General features: G+C 39.7%; 1 protein-coding gene across 5 annotated transcripts in view; it reads left to right on the forward strand.

The window, feature by feature from the left end:
• The window catches only part of HECTD4 (HECT domain E3 ubiquitin protein ligase 4), a 190,043-nt gene that overhangs the window by 86,796 nt on the left and 75,818 nt on the right, over positions 1-27,429 (forward strand). For 2 of the 5 annotated variants that reach the window (XM_082641387.1, XM_082641388.1), the window contains exons 12-33: positions 2,478-2,710; positions 3,112-3,257; positions 4,082-4,152; positions 5,058-5,163; positions 5,754-5,874; positions 6,561-6,689; positions 8,676-8,800; positions 10,363-10,516; positions 10,975-11,075; positions 12,665-12,863; positions 15,202-15,348; positions 16,699-16,803; positions 17,870-18,033; positions 18,618-18,851; positions 19,857-20,049; positions 20,243-20,347; positions 20,825-20,913; positions 21,298-21,473; positions 24,165-24,300; positions 24,394-24,535; positions 24,625-24,791; positions 27,042-27,188. In XM_082641387.1, coding sequence (XP_082497513.1) covers positions 2,478-2,710; positions 3,112-3,257; positions 4,082-4,152; positions 5,058-5,163; positions 5,754-5,874; positions 6,561-6,689; positions 8,676-8,800; positions 10,363-10,516; positions 10,975-11,075; positions 12,665-12,863; positions 15,202-15,348; positions 16,699-16,803; positions 17,870-18,033; positions 18,618-18,851; positions 19,857-20,049; positions 20,243-20,347; positions 20,825-20,913; positions 21,298-21,473; positions 24,165-24,300; positions 24,394-24,535; positions 24,625-24,791; positions 27,042-27,188 — 3,190 coding nt within the window. The remainder of the gene's footprint in view (positions 1-2,477; positions 2,711-3,111; positions 3,258-4,081; positions 4,153-5,057; positions 5,164-5,753; positions 5,875-6,560; positions 6,690-8,675; positions 8,801-10,362; positions 10,517-10,974; positions 11,076-12,664; positions 12,864-15,201; positions 15,349-16,698; positions 16,804-17,869; positions 18,034-18,617; positions 18,852-19,856; positions 20,050-20,242; positions 20,348-20,824; positions 20,914-21,297; positions 21,474-24,164; positions 24,301-24,393; positions 24,536-24,624; positions 24,792-27,041; positions 27,189-27,429) is intronic. The other 3 variants (XM_082641390.1, XM_082641389.1, XM_082641391.1) reach the window with 3 other exon arrangements.

Genomic DNA, 27,429 nt, shown 5'->3' on the forward strand with positions numbered 1-27,429 from the left:
CACAGAATTTATTTTAAAAAAAAAAAGACAAAGAACCAGTTGGAAATTCTGGATTTGAAAAGTTCAATGACTGAAGAGAAAAAATCACTGGAGTAGCTCTATAGCAGATTTGAGATGGTGGGAGATAATCAGCAAACTTGGATATAGATGGATAGAGTTATCCTATCTGAAGAATAGAAGACGACACTTTTAAGGAACACTAGTCAGATATTTTGTAGAATTTCCCTCAGTTAGGGGTCATCTGTTGTTTTCTCCTTTAAAACTGAGGTTATAGATTTGGGGGAAGAATACCACAGAGGTGAAGTGCTTTTCTCATTACATCATAACACAGGGTACATGATAGCAACATGACTTATTACTAGTGATATTAAAATTGATCACTTGGTTTAAATGCTAGCTTTCTTCACTGCAGAGTGAAGAAAGCTTCTTCCCCTTCCATATTCAATTTGTTAGAAGCAAGACATTAAGCCCACACTCATGGGAAGGGGAATTAAGCTCCACCTCCTGGAAGGAAAAACATCAGACATGTTAATTACCACAGTAATTAATATTTTAATTAATTACTATTAATTAAAGGAGGAGGTGATACTTTGAGACTTTGGAATTATCTATTAGATTTTCTGTTTCTTCTTGTGTTCATCTTGGTAGTTGTGTCTTTCTAGAAATTTGTGCATTTTATCTAAGTTTTCTTATTTGTTGGCATAAAGTTGCTCCTATTATTATAATTAGTTTAATTTTTATAGGGTCAGTAATAATTTCTCTGCTTTCACTCTTGATTTTGGTATTTGTATAAATTTACTAAAAAACATTGTTTTGTGCACTTAGAATGGGTGAACTTCATGGTATGTGTAAATTGTATCTTGTAAAACAGCAAAAAAGAAGAAATTTATATATTGTGACTCCCTAATTATTATCTCCAAGCCTCTTGCCTCAACTCCAGTCTATGTATTCGTCTCCACTTGGATATCTAACATCTTCAACTTAACATGTCAAAAACAAACTCCCTGTATCTCCCCCCTACAAATCTACACCCTCCGAGTCCTCCATATTCCAGTATGTGGATCACTATTCTTTCATATGCTCAGACCAAAAAATTAGTTTGACTTTCTTTCTCTAATACCCCACATCCAAATGGACATCAGCAAATCCTGTCAGCTCCCATCTTCAAGATGTATTCCAAGTCTACCCATTTCCCTCTATCTCTGCTGCTACAACTCTAGTCTAGGCCATCATCTTCACTCAGATTATCATAGTAGCCCCCTCACTGGTCTTCCTATTTCCCCTGTAGTTGCCCTCCTCCACCCTGCTTAGGCTTATCTCCACACAGCAGCCAGAGTCTTTTACAATCTACATAGTCAGATCTGTCACTCTTCTGCTCAGACACCTCCACTGCCTTCCCATCTAACTCAGAATGAAATTTAAGGACCTCAGTTATTTGGGTAGATCCCAAAGCTACCTTTCAAAAAGTGTTTGGTGAAGACAAACAATACTAACCTGAATTCTGTTGTTATAAGATCAAGGACTCATAAAGGCACAGAAGAGAGGGGGACCTAGCCAGGCCTTAGGGTTAATATGCAATTGAAAAGTTTAGTTTTGGCAAGGTTTACCTTCCGATAGGTTTTCCTTGAGTCCTTTCCTCATAGCTCACGGTGCCCACAGTCCTTTTGCAGCTCTAAGGTTACCCCACCCAAGCCTGACTCTCCAAGGTTACCTACTTTCTTGTTTCTTTTATGCAGTTCATTTCAGCTGGTTTAAGGAAAAAAGCAATCTTTTTTTCCTGTACTTTGCCTGTTTAGATTATTTTCACCTCCATTCCCTGAATGTCTATAACTATCATGAGGCATTTATTATTATATAAGAGGATGCTTGTCAATTCTCTTTAACCAAGGTTGAACTGATGTCTGTCTAGGCTCTGGTGACTAAATGAGATCAAAATGTGTAAAATGTTTGAGGTACCGTGGGAGGAGATATTTCTCGGCTGGGGAGGGTGGTGGGTTTTACCAGAGAGGAGGCATAGAAGATGAAGAGATTTTTCTAGAATAGTTACCACCATGGGATCTGAGCTGAGATGGCCTGAATTCAAATCCCAGCTCTACCATTTAGTAGCTATGTGACCTAGGGTGAGTTACTGAACCTCTCTAATTCTTGAGTCACTCCTCTACAAAACAGGGCTAAAATAGTCTAAGTTGATAATGATATTGTAAGGTAAAGCATGTAAAGCATTCAGCCCATTGTCTAGCATATAGAAAGGACTCAAGAAGTGGTAGCTACTTATGCTCTTTAAAAAAATGGAAATTCCCAAGTGTTTTCACCCCAGCATTCTGTGGCAGGGAAAAGGGTTCTCCAGCAGTAGTGGGAGAGATTGGAGCCAAGATAGTCTCTTCCGGTGTTCGTGCACCTTTTGCAAGTCAGAGGTATGTTCCTTGGTGGCCACCCAGAGATGTCTTTCCTCACTGACTTTCCTTTTCATCTTCTAGAAGAGGCTATAACCACGAATGAGGTTATAAACCAATTATTGCACCACGTTGGTGCGATGTGCATACACCAACTCAATCTTCTTGCTACCAACCCCAATCTTCCAATCACAAGTGTCTTGGGCAAGCAGCATCCAATTGAAGCACACCATCTTAGCAGTATTTGTGACATTATGGAGAAGGCCATGGTTAATGGAGACACCTGTATCATACGCTGCATTCTCGTTGTCTTTCAGGTAAATACACTGTTTTGAGATAAATAAAATAGAGAAAAAGAAACACAAACCTTGGCTTCAGTCAGCTAATTTCTACCAGAAGAAAAATGTAATAACATTCCTGTTTTGCATCTTACCACATTCTAATCCTGTAATTAGAATTATCATCATATTCATAGCACTGCAGTTAATGGAGTATTGCTATATATATTGATAGCTCATTGCAATTAATATATGTAAAATATTTACTATAATTATACCATTACACAATAGAAGCGATTGTGGTTAAAAATCCACCTGGGTATTTATTCATAAGAATAACTAGTGTGGAAAAAAAAAAACTAGCGTGTTCTTTCTTCGTAGGGATAATTTTATCCCCAGTAGAATTAGCATTTTCAGATATACCCCTTATGTTTCTGTAGGTAGTGTTTAAATTTTTCTTCAGCCCACAAACTGAAAGGAATCGAGACATCATTCGACGGTCGGGGTTGCTTCTTTGGCAGCTGTTGATGGCACCAAAAGATCAAATTTGCCCTGAAATTCAGAAGGAAGTCTGCCTTGCCATCAGGTAATCAGCACCTGATTTTCTCAGTGCTCTCTGCAGAGGGCTTCTCCTGCACTGCATTGTAACTTTCCCTTCAGACTGGTTGCCTGGATGTCTCTTACCCCATCCCACAGTCAGCACCTCACGTGTAGAGGATAATTTAACTGGAGAGAAGTTTGTGGCCCCACTCCCAGAGGACTCAAGCTGTCCATGTACATACACTCCTCATCTCACTTTCGGATCTTAAATCAGGACCAGAAAAAAATCCCTTTAAATAGATATTTTGGTGATTTGCAACTGGATGTTCTTCTCATTTGGGTCAAAGTGTGGCAAGGTGGTTAAGAAACAGGCTTTGACAGCAGGTAGACCTGGATTCTAGTCTTTGCTCTGCCACTGACTTCTCAAATGATTTTTTGGCACATTCTGCATACAGCTGGTTTGACTACATTGACTTTTTCTTTTTTAATTAATTTTTATTGGGGTGTAGTTGCTTTACAATGTTGTTAGTTTCTACCGTACAGCAAAGTGAATCAGCTATATGTATACATATCTCCCCTCTTTTTTGGATTTCCATACATTGACTTTTTATAGCTCAATTCTCTTTTAACCAGTTCTGCATCTAGCCTCAGATAAGTTATCATTTTGGTAATTCACAAATATGAGAAGGAGAGGGATACTGTTTATCAGGGAGGTCATTGGACTACATCACAACAGTGAATTTAGTTTCAGTTGCTTTCTTAGTGGTGAAACTGTACTCAAACTGGCATCTTTTAATAAAAATTTAAATATTTAGAGTTTGGATTTTCTAGAACGTGTTTAAAAGCTTTTCGACTTTTCTGTCATTTCAGCTCTGGTTTAAATATCTTGTACCCAGGTGAAACTGAAATCAATAACTTACTTAAGCTGGTCTTAACAGAAGGTGAGACTTATCCTTTAATTACCCTTGAAAAAACATCCTTTTTTGTCCCTAAGGAAATGACTGAATTTTAATTTTTTTTTCTTCATATCTGTTAGTCAACGTTATTTTATAAACTTCCCTCTTAGGACTGCTCTTGCTGCATCGCATAAGTTTTGGGTTGTCATGTTTTTGTTGTCATTTGTTTCTATGTATTTTTTGATTTCCTCCTTGATTTCTTCAGTGATCTCTTGGTTATTTAACAGCAGATTGTTTAGCCTCGTGTGTTTGTGTTTTCTACAGTTTTTTTTTCCTGTAATTGATTTCTAATCTTATAGTGTTGTGGCTGGAAAAGATGCTTGATATGATTTCAGTTTTCTTAAATTTACCGAGGCTTGATCTCAGTGTTATTTTTCAAATGCACATATGCCAACACTTAAACTAGATGGAAAGCAGAAACCATGTTCTCTGTATTGTCAAGCTTTATAAACCTCTTTCTATCCCCACTGTGTAGCATAGTGTACCTCACTGCAGGTGTTTAATGAACATTAAAAGTAATGATTTCTTGGGATTTCTAAGCCAGTGTTTTCCCCACACATTAAAATCCAACTTTTAAAGTTAGACTCGATGACAAAGACAAAATTCACCATGTTAAAGACACCCTGCACTTATAAGCAACATTAGTTTGAGGAATTAGAAATCACACCTCCTGCAATGTCAAGACAGTAACTACACCTCAATCAGGATGTGCTGGTTAAAGAAGGTCCGACGGGTTGTGATACAGTTTTTGCTGCTGTTGTTTGTGTCAGTACATATGCCTGGTGCCCCTAGACTGTCAACAGTCTGCTCGTTTAAAAACTTTTTTAAAATAACATCAGTTTTCTAAGCGTAATTATCAAGGTAGTTTATGGAGCTTTGTTCTGTGTTAGGAGAGAGAAATAGCGGCCTCTCCCAGCTGCGGGATGTGATCCTAACCAATTTAGCTGAACAGCTTCAAAACAACCGATTTGGCAGTGAGGAGGATGATCATTACAGGTGATGTTATGTTATTCACTGCTAGCCTTTTCTATGTGTTTTTCTCAGTAATTAATTTACAGTTAAATGTGTTTGATCAACTGTAGTCTCCTATAATGTCTTATATGATAATTGGCTTGTTAAGTCTAAACTGTGGATCAGTTGAAAGATAATAAATCCCACAGTTGCCCTAAGAAATGATAATAGCACATTTCAGTTCAATGAGTAAAATAACTTGAGCCTGAAAGAAGGGTACTTAGCAGAAATAACAGGTGGAGCTTATTTAAGAAATCTTGGTGGAGGGTGTCCTCAAATTGCTGGTCTGTGAGAGAGGGTGAAGGTGTGGTTCGAGCTGGTGAGGGGAAGAAGGTGTGTCTCTTAAGCTAGTTATAAAATACTTGAACTAGGTGCTTAAGTACCATTGTGTTTCCATAAATTTGATTTAGATAATATACCTAGTTGTTAGAATCATTACTAAATAAGATGGTTTACTTAGAGAACCAGTGAATTTTGTATCTTCTGTTTGTCATCTTGTACCCATTGTATAAATTTTATCCTTTTATTATTAAACCATTAGTATCTTATTGTTACATTTTTCCTGCATTTTAAAGACTAAATGACGAACTTTTACACTACATTCTGAAGATTGTTGTACGAGAATCCTGTATCTTAATCACCAAGTGCCAAACTGTCTCTAAAGATGATTTTCAAAAACTCCTTTCAACTGTGCCTGTAAGTAAAAATGTGTTTAATGAAAGCAAAATTATATCGTTTCCCTGTTTTCATTTTACTGTATTGAAGTGTGTGTGTACACACATACTTATACTTTGCAAGGACAGACTTAATTGATGAAAGTCAATGAATGACTGTGCTTGTCTTAGAAATGTAGAACTAGACAAATCCACTTCAAGTACTTTCTCCAAAGACTTTATTCCTCCTGCTTAAATGTCTTGATGCAATAAATTGTTAGACTGAATTTGGATGTTTTCATTGTGTTTAAAATACTGGGGATCTCCCTGCTATTAATTTTTAATGTAGCATTGTTTTCTAAACCATCAGTGTTTTACAGAGACTGATAAGAAATAAAAGATTCTTTTAAGGGTTTGGGTAGAGTCTTCTCTCATGGAGATGCATGTGAGGGGAAGAGTGGGTAGGAAGAATTAATTATTAAGAGGCAAAAATTCAAGTATTGGAGTGATTAATGAGAAATATGTAGCATAAGGCAGAAAGTTATGGTAAATGTGTCAAATTATTATCAAAAGCCATGTGGAAATAAGTCACCTGAGAAACTAACTTGGTCTGTTTTCTGTACTTTCTCTTTTGCTTCCCTTGTCGAAATCTTTAAAAAACATGAGGATTACATGAGCCCTTCTTTCAGTAGGGTTTAGGTCATTTAAATGCCCTTATTTGTATTAAAGGCTGCATCCTCCTGCCTGCGCTATCTGATGGCAGTTCAGAACCACCTTCTCAGTAACACTGTTTTGATTAAACCTGATGAGAATGATGACAGTGACAACTCCTTGCAGGGAGAGACATTGAAGGTACAGGTAAACACCAAGCTTTATTCTAATGATGCTTTCTACCCAGTGTGTAAAGCACAGCTTAAATGGCTAAATTTCTGTGTATTATGACGTCAGATTTCACCACGTGGCTTATATTTTTGTGCGAGGTAGTATTAGGTCGCTCATTTCATAGATTTTTATGTCATTGCACAGTGGTTACCATATTTGTGACACTCTCATAATGTGCTATCCACGTGCTCCTGTCAGTCTTTTTGTGCCTTGTTTATTTTCATCTCTTTTTAAGAACTATAAAATACAGCACTTACAAGTGATCTCATATGCACCTGAAAGTTTTATATATAAATATATATATATCTGTATGTATATGTATATAGATATAGATAAATAGGGAGCATAACATTTTAAACAGTTTTGACATTTTGGCTGGTTTATTATGTTCTCTTGATTCAAATAATTTAAAAAGGTGATAATTTTCTCACAGTCCTTATGTTGAATAATTTCTGAACCTATAGTTCATTCCATTTTCGGTAATTATTTTTAAGTTAGCTTCTGTGTAAACTCAGTTTGTTCCCACATGGCAATTTATAGCAATCCACAGATTTTTTTTTTATAGCCGTGGTTTTTATAATTTTGACAGATGCTTGAGGCTGTTGTTTGCATTGTTCTTCAGAATTTTATCTTTGTGGGAGAATTAGAGAAATCAATAACTTGATTCTTCCTTAAAATGTTGACTAAAACACACTGAAAAATTAACTAAGGAAGCCATAGTTAAAGATAAAAGCCACTATAGTTTGCCCTTTTGTTACCTCTTTTATGCATATATACTATATAAATAAGAGATTTTACATATCTGCTAGTTCATATTTATGGGTTTATCTCATTATGTAATCAATTTTTAAACAGGCAGAAATACCTGAATTAATCATTTAAATTGCTGACACTATTTATTAACTTATCTTGCCTTAGTTTCCTACTCAGTAAAAAGGGGCCATAACATCTCCCTTGTGACGCTGCCATGAGGATTAGAGCTGAGGCCTGTGCAGTAGCTGGATGTGCTGCTGCTGGCATGTAGTCAGTAGGTGAAGGCTGATAGGATTAGTATGACTTAAGCCATGATTTTTCTCGTCTAGTCAGTTCAGAATTCCTTTTCTCTTAATGATAAAAATATCTAAATAATACCCCCAAAAAGACTCCAGAAAATTCCAACAATGGAAACCAATGATTTTTATTTGAAAGGTTAAATGTTATAAATTCTTAATTACCCCATGGAAGGAAATACTCTTGGTAAAGGCAGAGTAGGCTGGCTTGTCTAGGAATTCTGGGAAAAATAAAAGATATAACTTTCACCTAAAGGGTTAGTTTGGTTGTATCTTTTTTCCCCTAATAGAAAATAACTGTAAACTAAACATTTCTATGATCTTAGCTAGTGTTTCTTAACACATTATTTAGTATTTGTACTCCCATGAACTCTCCAATAGTTATTTTTAATGTTTAATAGCCTGTAACTGCCTGCTACTTTAGTTGAATTTTTTAACTTGCCTCTTTTCAAGTGTAATGGTTTAAATCATTAAGGAAAAAGGTCACTTGTACTGTTTCAGAATGTTGTGTTTTTGTCTCATTTTATTCACCACCTATACATGCGCCTTTTACTGTTCTGTTTTTCTCTTTAGCTATCCTCATACCACCCAAGGCAATCTTCCACCTGGACATTTTCTGGGCTGGCCACCGGGAGCTCTCTTGTGCTGGAGGGGATGGGAGAAATGCCTTTTCTCCTGGGGACTCGGTGTGCTCCCCGTGAAATACTGCGTATTTCTGTCAGCACTCCAGACCTTAGCCTCCCAACTCAAATTGTTACTTGCCATCCTAGCGGAGCTTACTGCTTTGGGCTTATTCTGGCTACCTCATTATTTAATTTGGAAATGCATCATTAAATACATCATTTCATGTTGTCATTGTAAGTGTATATTCATCACAAAGCTTAAAAATAATTTTATGATATTTTCTACCTAGGAGCTAAAGGTCAGTATTTTGGCTCTTGCCACCCAAATCCTGACTGGATGTGATGAAGTGTTGGAAATGCTACAGCAGGTCACAACTGCCCTCATAAATAGTGACATAGCTGACCGGGAGCAGAGGTGAGGAAATGGGTTGTGAACTGTGACCTGCAGCCATTCAGGAAGAAGAATTTGCTTATGAAAGGGCAATCTTTTAGAAGAGAACATCAAATGTTCATTTAATATAGAGGGATCTTTGTGAGAATAGGTTGAAATGTCAAGTGTTTCAAAGCCAAACACAGTTGAACTTTCAATTAATGGTGCTTTTAGGTGGGACTGGGCTGACAGCCATGATCTAAGGGTAGCAAGGCGTGGTGGACACCATCGTCTCTGTCACTTGGGTCTTCTACCATCAACACTCCCGAATTGGCCTTTCCTTTAATTATCTAACTCAGCACTGTGTGCACTTAGTTCCCTTATGGTAAGTACTTTAGGGAGGTAGAAGTGACTTAGTGATGCAGATAATTAACTGCTATGCAAAAGATGACACTGACATGATATCTCAAGATTTTACTGTAACTTTATTTCTCCAAATACAGGAGTAATCTATGTAGAGGGTAAACTTCTCTTTCATAGTACTAAAGCTCTTTCTCCATACTCCCCATTAAAATTTCTGCTGTGGTTTGTTGTCAAAGATGAGTTACATCCTATGTTCATTGATGATTTCAGTGTTGAGATGCTGATCTGAAACAATCATGCAGTGTGTTTTTCCTTCAGTAACCCTGTCTGTCCCATGTCCCTGTTTCTCGCCTACTCCCAGAGAGTAGGTGGGCAGGTTGGAACTGAGAACAATATAATCCAGAAAGGTGTTGCACTGGGGCTTGTTAGGACGTATAAGGTTCACTGCTGGCACGTGGTGCAGATCTGCCCTGGGGAGGAAGTACAGTCTGAGAGCCGGGGAGACGTGGGGGTTGTTTCCGGTTCCAGCCCCAGTACCCTAAGCAGTTTTAGAGAATTTACATAACGCACATGTTTCTTCGGGTGAGTCATATACCTTAATTCTTCTAGCAGAAGATTGGGATATTAAAAGTGTGATTTTAGGTGATCATTTCATAATATACACATATATCAAATCATTAATTGTACATCTTAAATTTATACAGTGATGTCAGTTATATATCAGTAAAACCAGGGGGGTAAAAAGAATGTGATTTTAAAGGCAGATTAAAAATCTGCCTGCCTCTGTCCCCCACATGAACCAGTTTCTCTAGGCCAGAAATGGGTATCGCTGCTCTGGGCAGCTGAGTCAGTGTCGTAGCCATTCACTGGCTCCTTATCAGGGACTCAGTGCAGCACTGTGACCTGCAGCCCCAGAGGCAAGGAGACTTGGCAGGTGGTAACTAGAGTAGCTGTTTGCATTTTAGAACCCATTTATAAAGTGCTTCAAAGGTGCTGTGAAATGCACCATGTAAACTTTTTGGGGGGCAAAATCACAGGTTGGAGGTGAAATCTATTACTAGATTTCTGTTCTCTCCCTCTCCCTCATGGTAGGTGGGAAATTTGTAGACTGAATTGCTGTAATAGTAAGTGCTTTGCTAGTTTAAGGAGGTGCAATTTAAGAGAATTTCTCAGATAAGAATGATAATAGCTTCTTTGCATGCTTGGGAACTGCTTAAGCTGTGTGTTTTCTTGAACTTTCGTAGGTTAAAAGGCTTGGAACAAGTTACTAAGGCTACTATGCTCGGTCACCTTCTTCCTGTGTTACTGACCTCCCTGATGCATCCAAATTTACAGACTCTGACCATGGCCGATGCCCTGATGCCTCAGCTAGTGCAGCTGGTACTTTATACCAGTCAGGTATGATCCTAGGTGTGCCAAAGTGAACTGCTCTTCAGGAGCAGGAAATAAAGCGAAATAAAGGTGGAATGAAGAAAAACATTGTGTCATAAAAATGAGCTGAAATATTAAAGGAGAACATTTAATTTGTTTGGCTGAATTACTTACTGCAATCTTTTAACAAATATTAATTGCCGGTCAGCTGTAAAAATGCTGTCTACGATGCAACTGAGATCCTATCATTATATTTAGTCTCCTGAGCCCTTGCTGGATATTGGTAACTAATATAAATGATATATTCCATTCCAGTGTTAAATCAAACAATATTAAGTGGTCTAAGTAGCAAAGCATTTCTTAGTGAAAGAGAGCAGGCTAGGATTGTAAAAAGATGATTTAAGTGAGAATTCTAAGTTTGGCTGTAGTACCATCCCAATAACTGACAAGTAAGCACTATAGGACATGATGATTTTGTGTTTCAGACGGCTTTGCTGCTCAAAACCCAGTGTCCGGTTTTTGCTGAGGTGGGCTGTTCCCCATGTGGTGCATCAGACCAGAAGGGCAGGCTGTTCCCTGATGAGAGGTAAGGGATGCTGCTTCCTTGCAGGAACCTCTGCCATGTTTTCTTCTGGTGAAAGCCTAGTACTCCTTTTACAACAATGATTTTTCTAACTGGGAAAAGAAGGAGACTTCAGGGGCAAAATTTTACAGATAATTATAGAATTGCTTTGGAGGTTATAGGAACAGGTTAGAACAAATTTCCCCACAGATCAAGAGATTAGTTCAAAATTGAAAAGTTCTCATATACAAATAATGGAGATGTTTGACTTTGGCAAACAGTTTGACAGTTTTTTAAAAAGTAAACATACATCTATCATGTGACCCAGCTCTTCCACTTCTAGGTATGTACACAAAAGAAAAGAAAGCACAGATTCTTTGTGAAGGTTCATTAACAGCTTTAGTTAGAATAGGCCAAAACAAGAAACAACTCAAATGTCCATCAACAAGTAAAGGGGTAACACACTGTGGTATATCCATACAATGGAATCCTACTCAGCAATAGAAAGGAATGAACTACTGATGCTTTCAACAACACAGATGAGTCTTAGAATACTTATGCTGAGTGAAAGAAGCCAGAGCCACCTAAGAATTACAAACTGTACGATTCCATTTATATAAAACTTGAGAAAATACAAAGTAATTTCTAGTGAAATAAAACAAAGAAGTGATCATCTGGATTACCGAGAGGATGGAGGAAACTTCACAGGTGTATACATATGGCCAAACTTACCAAATTGTACACTTTAAATATATGCCATTTATTATATGTCAATTATATCTCACTAAAGCTGTCTTTAAAAACATTGATCAGAAAAGAAGGACTTCGGGTTTCTCTAGAGCAGCGTGGTGTCCAGTTGAGCTTTGTGCGGTGATGAAAATTTGTATCTTTGTTGTTCGGTGCTGTTGGCCACGGCCACATGCTGTTACTGAGCACTTGCCGTGTGGCCAATGTGAACAAGAAACTGAATTTTACACTGTGTTTCATTTAGATTCAACTGAAATGGCCACATTTGACGAAGTAGCCCCCACATTGGATAGCGCAGAGCTGAAAGGGAGTAAGAGAATTCCACGAGAGCTAAGTTTAGGATACAGGAGTTTGTATTCCACAGCCTTGGGCTGTGAAGTCCTTGAGAGTTCAAATACAGTAGAGAAGAGGACCTTTGAAGGCACTTTAGGAAAAATTATAGTAAAAGTAGTCATGCAGACTCATGGGTTTTTCAACAATTGACATTTAGATATAAACAAAAGGAAACTTTACAGGACACTTCCTGTGGGATTTTGAAAGTGGCCAATCTTAAAGGTCCTTTACAGTATCTTTCCCCCCCAGCCCCCCGCCCCGAGGAATTTTAAATGAGAGTTGGCAAGATCTTCTCCTGGATATGAATTGGGATTCCCCCTTGAAAAAATGGGGGGAAATGCAAATATACTGTCTAACAAAGAAAAAAGAACCTTAGATATAGGAATGTTAAAAATGTTTCTGGTTACAGTGTTGTCATACTGTATGTTGTGGAAAATTAAAGCCAAATTTCTTAACCTTTTGTATTTTATTGTGTATACATTTTTCCTTTCCTTGCTGTTAAGCTCAATCACTTTCTCTTTGTCTGGTTTTAGAATGCTGGAAGAGAAGGAAGAGCCAGGGTTTCTCACTGGTTTAAAGATTCCTGCTCCATGGGCTGCTGGGAAGACTGTGGAAACAGTCCATCCTGTCAGAGACAACTATAAATTTAAAGAAACTGTCCATATCCCCGGAGCTCGCTGCCTATACCTTAGATTTGATAGCAGATGCTCTTCACAATATGACTATGACAAGGTAAGCAAGAACTGATTTAGTAGTGGTTTCACCTCTAATAAGCTGATTTCTTAGATGCTTCTTATTTTTCTTTGCTGCTGCTCACCATTCTTGACTTATTTCTGTCTGCAGATATCTCTTAGGAGAGCTTCCTAAGATAATGCCTTGAAGGGTAGTGACTGGGGGAGTCAGAGCCAGCATCTCTGCAGTCTAAGAACAGTGTTTTAATGACGTGTTGAGAGTGGACTTTTGTAAGCTTTCAAAGATGTAGATCCAAGTCAAAGGAAATTTTCTTTTCCATGCTGTTTCACTCTTGTCTTCCCTCTGTGCTTGGAATTTCTGTAGATGTGGGTGTCCATTCATCTAAAAAGGTCTTACTGCCCAATTCTTGGGGCTTCTCATGTATCTTTTGGGAGAAGGTGGCTTTTTAGAAGGGTTTCGGATGTGCCTAGGATCTGGTTTATATTTATTTAAATTATTTCTTCTTCTTTGCCATTACCTCAGGGCTCACATAGATTTTGAGGAAGTATAGTTTCCAACCTAGTGGCTGAACGATTATAAGTAAAAGGAAGCATTTTAGGGGTTGAAGTATTTTCTTCTGTCTCTAATTGTTGCATTGTAAAGCATCGTGTTGAACTTATGAGGAAAGGCTAATGAACTTGTGATGTGTAACGTATAAGAACAACTGATTGTTGATTGACAAGGATTGTCTGATAGTGTTTTATGTACACAGGATTTTTTTTTTGTAGATTGTTAGCTATCTTGTCTCTCTCTCTGAACTGTAAGGGCAAATGGTCTTTAATCCCACCAAGGGAGAGTTTTAGGGTAAAAATAGGGAACTTCTTAACTGTATATACTGAGATGGTGAAACACATTATTGGGCAAGTTATAGAATCCTCTTTCCCCTTATCTTTTAGGGTACTGAAGATTCCCAGATGTCTGGAGGGGTTTAAGACTTGCCCCTCAAACTCTCACCTTAGCTGGAAGCAAGAGAATTTAGAAAATTCTTTAGTGGGCCTTTCAAAAAATATATCTCCTGGCTTCAGTCTATCCCACTTCACAGCTCCTGGCAGTAGCTACCCCCATTTCCTACATTCAAATAATGTGACTGTTTAAAATGGAAATGGAAGAGGTTGCCATTTTAGAGGGTGTCATTTTGTTTCTCCTTTAAAAAACAGTAACTTGCATCTTCTGATGTAAGCTAACCTCCACCTGCAGTAGACATTAGTGTTAAATGTGGAGGCTTACTACATGGATAAAAGTAACTCTTACTTTTCCAGTGGCCCCTGGCTGGTGTCCCCCAAAGGTTCAGAAGGGTAAGAAATCACAAAATGATTAAGCATCGGCTAAAAGTGCAGCTTTTAGATCCAAACTGAGCTCAGAGGTGGTCAGAGTGTGCATTACAAGATAGAATTTGGTATTTACAGAAGCCAGAGCCTTATTCTTCCTATGAAAGTATTTGAGTGCCAAATGATGTCTAAATGTTTTTTCCTCCATATTAGAGAGTTGGTTAATCGTATATAAATGAATAGCTTTTACTGAAGAAAAATATTGATACATGAAAACTGACCCAAGAAGAAGCAGCCTCCTTTCTGGCCCAAATTTGTGTCATTTCTTTTTATACCATTAAGCAACATTCTAAGAATATATGGCTTATTTTCAATTTGTTGCATTTTTAAAAATCCTTATTCATTGAATTTTTTCTTTTTACTTTCATTTTTTATGTTAGATATAACCATCTTGCCATCTGTATTTGTTCACTTTATTAATTTTGGGGAGGACTTAAGGGGGCAAACTATACCTGTTATTAATGGGCTATGTGTCATTACTTAGGATTAAAATAGCTACTTTTAAAGATACATATAGGGCCTCCCTGGTGGCGCAGTGGTTGAGAGTCCGCCTGCCGATGCAGGGGATACAGGTTCGTGCCCCGGTCCGGGAGGATCCCATATGCCGCGGAGCGGCTGGGCCTGTGAGCCATAGCTGCTGAGCCTGCGCATCCGGAGCCTGTGCTCCACAACGGGAGAGGCCACAACAGTGAGAGGCCCGCGTACTGCAAAAAAAAAAAAAAAAAGAAAAAAAAAAAAGAAAAATACATATAATAGCTGAGTATAACTATTTTAATGTGAGTTCCCCAAGCCAATTAAATTGCAGTAATATTTGATACTACTCTGTGGCTGCCCTGTAAATACCAATGGCTGGTTGCATCTAAACAAGTATCAGTTATACCTAAAAAAAAAAAAAAATCAGGAAATATTAGTTATGCTGACACCAGTGCCTGGTTATAAATGTATTTTTAAACAAATATTTTTTTGCAGCCTTTTTATTTGTAGATGTTGTTTTTGTTTTTCTTTTACAGTCTAACAGTATATTTTCTGTTTTGAAGTTGGTGATATACGCGGGGCCTAACACAAACAGTAGGAAGGTTGCTGAGTATGGAGGCAACACACTGGGATATGGCAGCCGTAGTGTCTTAGGAACTGGTTGGCCGAAAGACTTGGTGAAGGTATGGTATCCAGGCACATTTGCTTCCTAGAAAAGAAACTGAACTTGCATTCCCTGTGGGCCCAAGTATTAACTCTATTTCTAGAAGACATTTGCCACGGGGGCTTTTGTTGAGGTGGGGCTACCTCGGTAGGCCTGTAAACTCACTACTTTGTTCAGAATGACCCTCCTTTCACTCGTAAGGCATCAGACCCCTATCCGCTCCAGAACTTGTATCTATCTGTTCCATAGGTTACTCCATGGGCTGAGGTTGTCACAGCATTTCTTTCCCTGTCCATTGAAAGGACTGCTAGTTCTTCCCGCTCACTTATTCTCTAGACTCCCTTACGATGGGTGTCCTAGAACCATAGGACCATTGCCGTTTTAAAATGTGGAATCAGTGTTTTCAAATGAATTGGGGCCTTTGGAGCAAAAATAACTATCCATTCTCAGACTGATGAGATTGGAGCCATGCTTTGTAATGTGGGCCCTTGAACTATAACATATCTACCTAGAATATGAATATGAACTGAAATGCCCACTAAAACCTGAAAACCTCTCCAGAGTCTGCTCCCAGAGCCTTTATCTCACAGATATTATGTACCCTCTTTAATTCAGCCATAGGCAGCAAGTTACCTCCAGAGGTATAGTCCAGATGCATCCAAATCTGGATCAGCCCAATACTTTTAATTGTTCTCTGATTTCCTGCATTTTGTTTCTTACTCATGGTATTGATTCAGCAATACAGAGCAAGGTCTTTCATCACTCTCTCTGTGTTCTTCAAGCTAATGGCTATTTGCCCACCTTATTGGCACAAGTGAGGTGGTGAAATGGAGGAGGGGGAGGGCAGAAAGTGTAGAAATCTGAGGAATTTATTGAAATTATGTTCAAGATTTGATCTTTACTCTGATCCTGCTATTGGCAATCGTGGCCATTTCACAGATGCCTCATTCCCAAAACTACCTGGTCAGGAGAGACAGCTGAAAGGTTGGTGTCCAGATGAGAGGGGATGGAATTTGAATCAAAAAGCGAGTGAGAGGGCTTCCCTGGTGGCACAGTGGTTGAGAGTCCACCTGCCGATGCAGGGGACACGGGTTCGTGCCCCGGTCCAGGAGGATCCCACATGCCATGGAGCGGCTGGGCCCATGAGCCATGGCCGCTGAGCCTGCACGTGCGGAGCCTGTGCTCCGCAATGAGAGAGGGCACGGCAGTGAGAGGCCCGTGTACCGCAAAAAAAAAAAAAAAAAAAAGCGAGTGAGAAAAGAAGTGAAATGTTGCTGTGGTCCTTCTGAAAGTAAATCTCTGAAATTCATTGCTCTCTTGAAAATTGTGTCTTGTTTTTAAAGTGCATTTTCCCCCCTTAAATTTTAAGGTGGAAGGAGATACAGTCACCTTCTCCTTTGAAATGAGAAGTGGCCGTGAACACAACACTCCTGATAAAGCTATGTGGGGCTTTGCTTGCACAGTTCGCGCTCAGGTACTTGAATCTAACCACTGCTGTGGGCATAGTGTACTTTTTCCTGTATGCCTTGGTTACATACATCATATTTGCCTTGGAGACAAGGCAAAATATGAGCTGCTGTTTCATCCATCTCTTCCATTTGGCAGTAGTAGACCACTAATAGAAGTAGTAGTTTTATGGAATAAAACTAGCTGGGACCTAAAATCAATACAGCACCACAGAAAGAATCCCTTGCTAGGGGCTCCGTCTTCCTGGAGAGGTGGTCTGCCTCCAGTATCTTTCCAGAAGGTGAGGAAGACTCACCTGGTAGAAGTGAGCCCTTGGATTCTGGGTTTTAAGAGTAGTAGAATTGGATTATTTTTATTCTATTCCCAAAGGCTCTTCTTGCTAGTCTAGATCTGTCTCTGCTTAGTTACTCATGTTACACTCTGTATATAGGTTTAATCTACTCCTTTTAACAGTACCAGTTACTTTCCTCCCAGGAATCTATTTAAATAAATTAAATCTATTTAAATAAATTAAAACGTATTTCAGACTTGGCGGTTGCTTAAGTTTAACCAAGCCAGGGCTCTCTGGAGTGGGATTATCTGCTAGAATGTAAGCTCCATGAGGGCAGGCATCTTCGTTTTGTTCTCTGCTTTATCTCAGGCACCTAGAACAATGGCTGGTACACAGTAGGCACTCAATAAATATTTATTGAATGAATTCAGTGTAATCATTGACAGCATCTTCGTTCAAGCACAGAATGGAGGTGACAAAATGAAATAGTGATTTATACCTGGATAGGTACAGCAGAGAGGAAGCTCTCCAAAAAATCTTGCATGTGATTTATGCTGTTTCTAATATGGAGTCTTACTGACTCTTCTCTCTCCAGAACTGTGTTGAGACTTCACTCTGTGGTCATTCCAGTGCCGCCATCTATCTACTCGTGGTGTTGGGTGCTGTCTCTGTGTCCCGTAGCAATGATACTTGATACTGCTCCATGAGCCCCTGTGGTTGGGGACAGTGCAGTGTGGTGCAGCGCAGGTGAAGCGCTCCTCCGTGTAACTGACCAGTCTGGTTTGCCCTGTCTGCATTGTAGGAGTCTTCAGAGGATGTGTCGGGAGGCTTACCTTTTCTGGTAGACCTGGCTTTAGGTCTGTCTGTGTTAGCTTGTTCTATGTTAAGAATCCTATACAACGGACCAGAAATTACCAAAGAAGAAGAAGCCTGTCAGGAGCTGCTGCGGTCCAAACTTTTACAAAGGTAAGAAAAGGCTCAGACTGGACTAGTTTTGCTCACAAAGGAAAAAGGACTTTATGTGGAAAACTACTTTTAGTACATTTCCCAGCTGATTGTGCCTACTGCCTACCAATCCCATAGGTATCACTGTGTCTAAGAAATAAGATGAAAATTACATCAAAGTGCCTTGTGGCCCTTACTTTACTAAGTTTGAAATTACACCCTTGAACTGTGTAAGCTTTTCTCCAACCCAAATACTGTATAATTAAATTAAAGGATCCCCAAAAGGATGGGAAGATGGACAGTAAAGCAAACATAGCAAAGTGTTCCTTCTAGAATCTTGGCTGTGGGTATATGAGTGTTAACTGTGTAATTCTTCCAACTTTTCTGTATATTTAAAAGTTTTCATAATAAAATGTTGGGGTAGAGTCCCAAAGATGGGGTTTCATGTAATGCTCATTTTTCTTTAGCCTCTGGAGGAGGTTTGATGAATAAATACTTAATACATAATGTGATCCTTCAAATGTTGAATATCAATATATCTGCAAACTTCAGGTAGCTTTCCAGATAGAAGAGGAAGTGAAGAATCTCTTCTTCTTTATGTTCAGGTGCCAGTGGCAGGTGGAGGCCAATGGTGTGATCTCCCCTGCCCTTACTCCAAGCCCGTCTCCACTGCCTCTGACCATTGAAGAAGACAGAGAATTCACTTACCCCTCTGACGTCCTCGTGCCTCCTGTTGGAAACTACTTTGACCTGCCCCGGATCAGGCTGCCTCCAGGAATCATGATAAAGCTCAGGGAAATTTCTGGGCGTGCCAGACCTCAATTTAGACCAAGTATAAAGTATGTTGCTATACAACACTTTATTTTCCCAATGAAAAAATGTTTAAACAAGCAAAGGGGGTGTGTTTCTTCTTGTAGTCTAGCAGATGAACCTTTCATTTTACATGTACTTGATGAATGTTAACCAGGTGCTCTGGAGAGTACCCCCAGGTGGTGTTCCTGGTCGGTGGGTTCAAAGCGTGGGCTGTCAGTCAGCAATGTTAGTATCGCCTGAGAACTTGTAAGTTCTTGGGCCCCATTTCACACACCTGCTGAATCAGAACCTCTGAGGATGGGGCCCAGTAGTAATCTGTGTCTTCACAGATCTTCCATATGATTCTGATGCATGCTAACATTTGACAGGTTCTAGGTTTTTCTCAGGTGGTTTGACCTTCTACTTAAAGGTAGTCATCAACTTTGGTTTCCATACGGTCTAGAGACATTTCTTTATTTTCAACGCCTGGAGAGATGGTAGTCTTTAATCTAGAATGTGAGGTCTTGCAGTTACCAATGTCTTTGTGGTATTCTAGCTTAAAGTTAAGTCTGTTTTGCAGGCCTCTGCTCTGCCTTCTGAGGCAAGATTGGCCATTTCAGAGAGAAGAATTTAAAGAATAGATGAAATTTAACATGAAAAAATACAAAAGCACCATTGTTTTCAACCCAACATCCATACGCCCAAAATACTACCAGCCATAATTCTGCATAAAATTAATTGGCAGATAAATCGTGCCAAAGATCTTTTGTTAACCTCAGACCTATTCCAGCTCTAATATAACGCCAGCTCAAAATATACAAATCATAGAAGATGAAGTCTGTTTAATTTTGATCTTCAGCTTCATCGGCCAATGTCAGTTTTATCAGTTAAATATATCAAATTATTGCCAACTTGTAATAAAGAAAGTGTGGTGAATATTTCACACACTTAAATCAAAGTGTACATTCTTCCATGTATAAAATACAGTATTGGTAAGTTGAGAGCTTACCAATTCTAGTCATACAGCTGACTAGTTTCCCTTGTGATCGCAGAGAAGTAATCCAGCCAGACGTGATGGAGGAAATGGTGGTATCATGTGTCATTAAGCACTTGAACTTGGTTGATGCACTGCAGTCCCTAATAAATTTCCAGTATCAAGAAGAACATGCTGAGGAATATGATTTATTGTGTAAAATCATGGGAGAGACATTTAAGAAACTCAATGCCATGGAGAGACAGCTGCAGGTAAGTGAAAGTTAAAATATTTAGATGTCTCTTATAACCGTGGGAAGTGACTTCCTTCCTAGAAATTTAATGAAGTTTAAAAAGTGATCTGAATTTTAAAAAGATTATTGCGACTAAAATTTCTGAATTTACAGATTGCATTTGTTTTTATTTTGCATCTAGTTTCACGTTGTTTTATATTTTAATGTGTCAGAGTGTTGCAGAATTGGAACAGAAATGGCAAAGTGAGGTTGATGATGCCACGCAGGGGAAACTGGAGAACAACATGCCTTTCTTCTATGATTACCATTTTAACGAGGTGAGCAAGCTGTATGACTCATCACTGGGGCATTGCTATTTGTAGTACAATGGTATATACTGTGTGCGTAGAGATAACATCATTTTTAAAATGTTGCATACCTCGAAACATACCCATTGTTTAAAAAGGGTTAAAGTTGATTAGATTAGCATGTCAGTGATACAAAGAATAAGTTACTCGTTATTTAATTGATTAATAGTTTTATAAAGCAGTTATCATCATTATCAAATTCTGCTTTCAAGCCTTTAAAAAAGAAGTAAAAGAGTTATAAGCACTGAAGAAATCCCCAGAAAGTAGTCATTGCCATTTTTAATCATTAAAATATCAAATAGTAACTTACAAATGTGCTTCTGGTGTAGAAATATGGACCAAAGGTGGGTTTTTCCCCAGAAATTTTCTGTTCCTTTTAACACGTACAGTAAAACTTGGTTTTTGCAGATTCTGTATACCATCTTTTCTTGATTTTTCCTTCTTTAGAACAAAATGAAAGAACTAGAACTTTTGTGTTCAATGAAGGAAGTCTCCTTTGATGGAAATGATCTTGAAAACATGGTCCTATCTCTGAGGTTAGTGATGTTAGTAACTGTGTAAAGCTAATTTATCACCTTGATGCTCAAAACAAAATGCAAAGATCTCATCTCTTAACAGATATTTAAAAAAATATTGTGCATTCAACTAAATATTTTAGAGTTGGAACTTATTTGGTATTTGGAAATTTTGATTTTAGCCTTCAGAAGTTAGCATATAGGCACTTTAAACTGGGCAAAAGGAACTAAAACTGGCCAGTTTATAGCACTGCTCTCCTCGGATGGGGAAGGGGGAAGGCGAGCAATATTTATCAGGTTACTTTTGCTTAGGTTCCCCTCTGTCTTCTCATACCCTTTGTAATGAAACACTTTAGTTTTGGTAAACCAGAGGACAACTAAATGCACATCAGTCTTTCTTTATAGGGAGAAGTTCCTACAAGAAGTGAATTCTCTTATTCAGAAACCCTCGCACCCACTGGCTAAAACGAAGACGTTAGTGAAGAGTCTAATGAACCGAGCTGAGCTGTTGCTGCACGTCACCATTGCGGCCCAGTCCGGCCTCACGAGAAGCATCTCAGGGACCCCCGCAGAAACACCGGGTACTGCTGACAGCCAGCCCTGCAAGGCTGTCTGCGCTAGTCTGTTCATAAAACATACATCAGCTGCTTTAAAAAAAAAAAAAGAAAAAGAAAAGAAAATCACTCTTGTGTACTCATAGAAAGGAAAAAAAGGAAATTTCAACTTTTCTGTTTTGCCTTTTACTTTTTCCAGCCAAGAAGTACTTTTCATTGAATTCATATGGTGTTTTGTGAGTCATCTGAGCATCAGGGGTGCCTCGTCATCTGCCTTGTTTAGTTCTGAGGGGAAGCATCTAAGGAGCTCAATGACATGTATTTTTATAATCCCAGTGCCCCTCATTTTTAGATTATGGGTTGTCATTTTCATAGTAACATATAATTAGTCAACATTGTGAATCCTGGAATGCATCATATTTTTCTCTTTACTTGAAGCTGAGTTTGCATTTCCTCTTTAGTAATTATGTGGAACCTTCTAGCATGAATTTCCACTATTAATTTTTTTCCTAGTCACATTTTTAAAAAATTAATTAATTTTATTTATTTATTTTTGGCTGTGTTGGGTCTTCGTTGCTGCGCGTGGGCTTTCTCTAGTTGCGGCGAGCAAGGGCTACTCTTCATTGTGGTGTGCGGGCTTCTCATTGTGGTGGCTTCTCTTGTTGCGGAGCACGGGCTCTAGGCTGCATGCATGGCTTCAGTAGTTGTGGCTCACGGGCTCTGGAGTGCAGGCTCAGTAGTTGTGGCGCATGGACTTAGTTGCTCCGTGGCATGTGGAATCTTCCTGGACCAGGGCTTGAACCCGTGTCCCCTGCATTGGCAGGCAGATTCTTAACCACTGCGCCACCAGGAAAGCCCTCCTGGTCACATTTTAAATGCTAGCTTGAAAACGCATTTCTCAGGGAAATCAACGAGTCTTCTTACTTAAGCCAGATCCACAACACTGGGCAGAGCCCATAATAGCAAGTGTTAATTCTTACCCTGAGAGAAGAAGTCATAAACATGTTCTTTTCTTTTTTTAAAATTTATTTTATTTATTTTTATTTTTAGCTGCGTTGGGTCTTCATTGTGGTGCGTGGGCTTCTTATCACAGTGGCTTCTCTTATTGCGGAGCACGGCGCGTGGGCTTCAGTAGTTGTGGCTCACAGGCTTAGTTGCTCCACGGCATGTGGGATCTGCCCGGGCCAGGGCTCGAACCCATCCCTGCATTGGCAGGCAGATTCTTAACCACTGTGCCACCAGGGAAGCCCATAAACATGTTCTTAAATGAAAGACTCCATGTTGTCTAGACCCATTGCCCGATGGACACTGTGGAGCAAGTGAACTTGTTTTCATCCCATCTGATTGCCCAGGGCTCCTCTCACTAGGGAGAGAAGTCTAGGATGACTCCCAGGTTTCTGACCCCAGTAATAGGGTCCCCCTGCAGCAGGGGAAGCATGCCAGTTGTGCAGTATGATCACATGCTGAGATGGTCAGCTACACCATGTCCCTGGCCACATTAGCCCGTGTTCATTAAAGGTCCCATTGAAGACTTACCCACTCAGTAAGCCTGGTGGTGCTCTCCAAGAGGCTTTTGGCATTAGAGATGATGAACCAGTAGTTTCCTAAGAGGTAATGTCTTCAAAAATTATAAATTTTTTAGATTGAAGCTATCTAACCTTTTTTTTTTTTTTTTTTTTGTGGTACGCGGGCCTCTCACTGTTGTGGCCTCTCCCGTTGTGGAGCATAGGCTCCGGACGCACAGGCTCAGTGGCCATAGCTCACGGGCCCAGCTGCTCTGCGGCATGTGGGATCTTCCCAGACCAGGGCACGAACCAGTGTCCCCTGCATCAGCAGGCAGACTCTCAACCACTGCGCCACCAGGGAAGCCCCTATCTAACCATTTTTAAGACAGATTCAAAATGACCTCAACTTTTCTTAACATCTTTTTTTCTTAGCCTATCTTCACATGCAGTTTTGTCTGCTTCCATTAGAGTGTTCTTTTACAAAACAACTATTTCCTTGATAGGAGTATCTATCTTATAGGAAGGGCTGGTCAGATTCTAGCTAAAGTGTGATATTTACTCACATCAATTATGATCAAAGCAGAGGTATCACCAAATGGCAGTAAGTCAGCTAAATAAATCCAGGATTAAAGGGGGAACAAAGGCCATCTCTTTAAAAAAAAAAAGGATCTGGATTTATTTGAATTAAGATATTTTGCTTCCAGAAATTACTTTCTCTGTCCTCTCTTGCTTTCTGGAATGCTTAATATTAAAGTTAACACTGATGGTTTATGAAATTAAATGAATTTTTCAGCCTTTCTTTGGAAACCCAATTTGATAAAAAGAGTTTAGTTTTCAAGATAAAGTAATTTTTAACCTTAATATTTGAGGTTTTAAACCTCAGTATTCAAGGTTTTAAAAAATTGGCCTAGGGAATTCCCTGGCAGTCCAGTAGTTAGGAATCCGCACTTTCATTGCTGAAGGCCCGGGTTCAGTCCCTGGTTGGAGAACTAAGATGCCACAAGCTGTGTGGCACGGCGCCCCCCTCCCCACCAAAAAAAAAAATATTGGCCTAAAAATCATCTTTGTGATGTGCTAGCTGGTTTGGTGGCTGAACTGGAAAGCAGAGATACTCTTAGACAGTTTGGTGGTTCCTTGTTACTTTTCGCTGTTGCTGCCATCCTTACAAATAGGATAGCAGATACGTCAACGTTCTTCTTCCTTTCCGTTCCAGCTTGTAAATCAGCCTCTGAAACAAAGGTGATATCTCATGCTGTGCGGCAGCCTGTTTTTCTTCGCAGCATGTCGGCTCCTTCTGACCTGGAAATGATTGGTAACGAAGATTTGGAATTTACTAGAGCAAATCAGAGGTAAATAGCCAATGGCCAAGGTCGGATTCCCACCTGCGGCTGAACGCTGTCATCGCAACACACTCCCTGAGCGGCTTTCTTGTTTGGCTGTAGGCGGCGCCACGTGACCAGCCACCGCAGCAGCTCCTTCACGCTCCTGCAGTCATTGGCCATCGAGGACAGCAGGGACAAGCCCACCTACAGCGTCCTGCTGGGGCAGCTGTTTGCTTTCATCGGCACCAACCCTGACCAAGCTGTATGTCACGTTTTGCCGACCACAGGTGGATAGCACGAGGGGTCGTGTGACAGCAGGAGTCAGGTGTACTTCCTTTTCATGCGTTTCAGGTGTCCAGCAGCAGCTTTCTTTTGGCTGCGCAGACAAGGTGGCGGCGGGGAAACACTCGCAAGCAGGCGCTGGTGCACATGCGGGAATTGCTGACGGCCGCCGTGCGAGTCGGGGGAGTGACACATCTTGTGGGTCCGGTGACGATGGTCCTTCAAGGAGGACCCAGGTCAGTTGTTTCTCTTAGTTTATACTGTCCTGTCTGGAATGGGCGAAAGCCATTCCAGAGATTACTCTTGGAGCAAGATCTTAGATTTTAATGTTTTCCCATAAAATAATATACTTTAACAAAACTGGTACAGGATTTAGTTTTAAAAATTCAGCACATATAACAGAAAGTAAAAGTCTCCTTCCCTTCCCTTTCTAAATTCCACTCTGTTCATTAAGAGCTTGTTGTATCAACTATGCATACGTAATAGCTATTTCATTCTCTTTGTATGCTTAAGTGTGTATGTGTATGATTTTTTAAAAACTCAATTCAGATTATATTACACAGATCTTACTGTAATCAGTTGTTTTCCTCAATATATCTTGGATATCTGTGTCTTTTCAGGTTAATATGTATAGTTCTGCATTATAGCTTTTAAGAACTTCATGGACCTCCGTTGTATATTTAACTCATCCGCTACTGATGGACACATAGGTTCATTTATTGTTTCTTTCTCTCTTTCACTTTCCCTCTCCTTCCTTTCTTCCACCCTTCCTTTCTTCCACCCTTCCTTTCTTCCTTCTTTCCGTTTTGGTTTCCTTTTGCATTAACAATAGTGCTGCAGTCAACGACCTTATATCCCTATATTTTTGATGCTTATTTTTACTAGATCAAATTTCTTTTTTCTGAATTTATTTATTTATTTTTGGCTGCGTTGGGTCTTCATTGCTGCGCACAGGCTTTCTCTAGTTTCATGGCGCGGAGGCTGCTCTTCGCTGCGGAAAAAACCAAAATTTTAGTTCTTGCTCACGTCCATTGCAGGCCTGTCTTGGCTCATGGTAAGCACAGAGAGCTCAGGACAGAGGAGGAGACCACCATCTCGAAAGCTTTCAGGGCCCTTGTCAGAGCTCTGGCTCGTTGGCCAGACTAGTCACATGCCCACCCAACCGCAGCGGTGCCCAGAAGGCGTAGTGAGTAACACTAGTGACTGCCACAGCTTACTTCCAGAGTAGTTTCTCTGTAACACTGGCAGCATTATTCCTTTTTCCCCTCATTACATTTCCCTCATGACATTATTAATGCCATGTGTCAGACATCTAAAGAAAAATGCAGAAAATCCCAAAGTATAAAATAAAAATGACCTGTAAATCCAGCATCTTAAAATAAAACCTATTAATGTTTTAGTGTATTTGTTCAGTCTTTAGTCTAACCGTAGTGATCTCCTATAATGTTTTTAGTGCTCGGATAGCACTGCATCATATCCCTGGACCTTTTTTAAGCCAATTTCCTATTTTTAAACCTTAGTTTTTATTTATTTTTACTATTATAAACAATATTATGTTGTATATCTTTGTAGATAAATCTGATAGTTCCAGTTTTCCGCTAACATTAATTGCCATAGAATCTATCCCAGGTTGTGTTTTTACATTGGGAAGGTCTTATTTCCCAACAGGATTCTCATATTCTGCTCATAATCAGAGTACGAACTTGCAAAGGACGCTTCGCTAATCTATTTGTGTCTTGGTTTTCTCATTAGTGCAATTGCATTTACAGTATTCAGTGCTGCATGGAATGTTGTAGCCATGCCTCAAATTAATGGTTTCATTATTAAATAAGTTTGGGAAATGTTGGGTGCCATTCTCTTGCTCCTAAAGATATGACAGACTTTAACTTTAAAAGGTTCTGAGTAGTCCTGCAGTGAGGAACCCTGCTTACCTTTACCTAACGTGGGATCTCCCAGACTTTTCTCGTTTTTTTGGCTGTGTTGGGTCTTCGTTGCTGCACACGGGCTTTCTGTAGTTGTGGCGGGCAGGGGCTACTCTTCCTTGCAGTGTGCGGGCTTCTCATTGCAGTGTCTTCTCTTGTTGCGGAACATGGGCTTCAGAAGTTGTGGCACACAGGCTCTAGAGCGCACGCTCAGTAGTTGTGGTGCACAGGCTTAGCTGCTCCGTGGCATGTGGGATCTTCCCGGGCCAGGGGTCGAACCCGTGTCCCCTGCATTGGCAGGCGGATTCTTAACCACTGCGCCACCAGCGAAGCCCTCCTAGACTTTTCTTGAGTGTGGGCATTGTCTTTGAGGCACACTTAGAAATCCTGCCCAACAGCCTTCTGTGATCCTGCAGTTTGGGAAACACTGATCTCCAAGATTCCTTCAGTTCTGGATTCATCTAGACACTCTTGGGTTTCTCAGAAGAGCTCTCTTGCTCTTGTGTTCACTATCGCCGTTCTTGACATGGTTGAGGAAGTCTGAGCTTTGGTTCTGTTTTCTAGAATTGAAGAACTAACCTGTGGTGGGATGGTCGAGCAGGTCCAGGAAGCCTTCGGCGAGACCATGACCTCTGTTGTGTCTTTGTGCGCCCGTTACCCTATTGCTTGTGCAAATAGCATCGGACTCTTATGTACTATACCTTACACCAGGTAAGCAAGGAAATGCTTTTTATTGTTAGTAAGGTACACCACAATGTAGTTGATTAAATAGAAATATTTTTTAATTAAAAAAATTGGATTTTTTGGTTTTGATTATCCAGTGACACTATCACTCTGATTAAATGAGCTTGTCTCCTGACAGACACTTAAAGTTACTATGTAAATTCCTTATTGTCGAGTTCCTGCATGATCAAGTGTGGATCCCCATTAGGGATTATATTACATTGTCAAA

This window comes from Mesoplodon mirus, assembly GCF_964341445.2.
Source record: "Mesoplodon mirus genome assembly, chromosome: 13".
NCBI lineage: Eukaryota > Metazoa > Chordata > Mammalia > Artiodactyla > Ziphiidae > Mesoplodon > Mesoplodon mirus.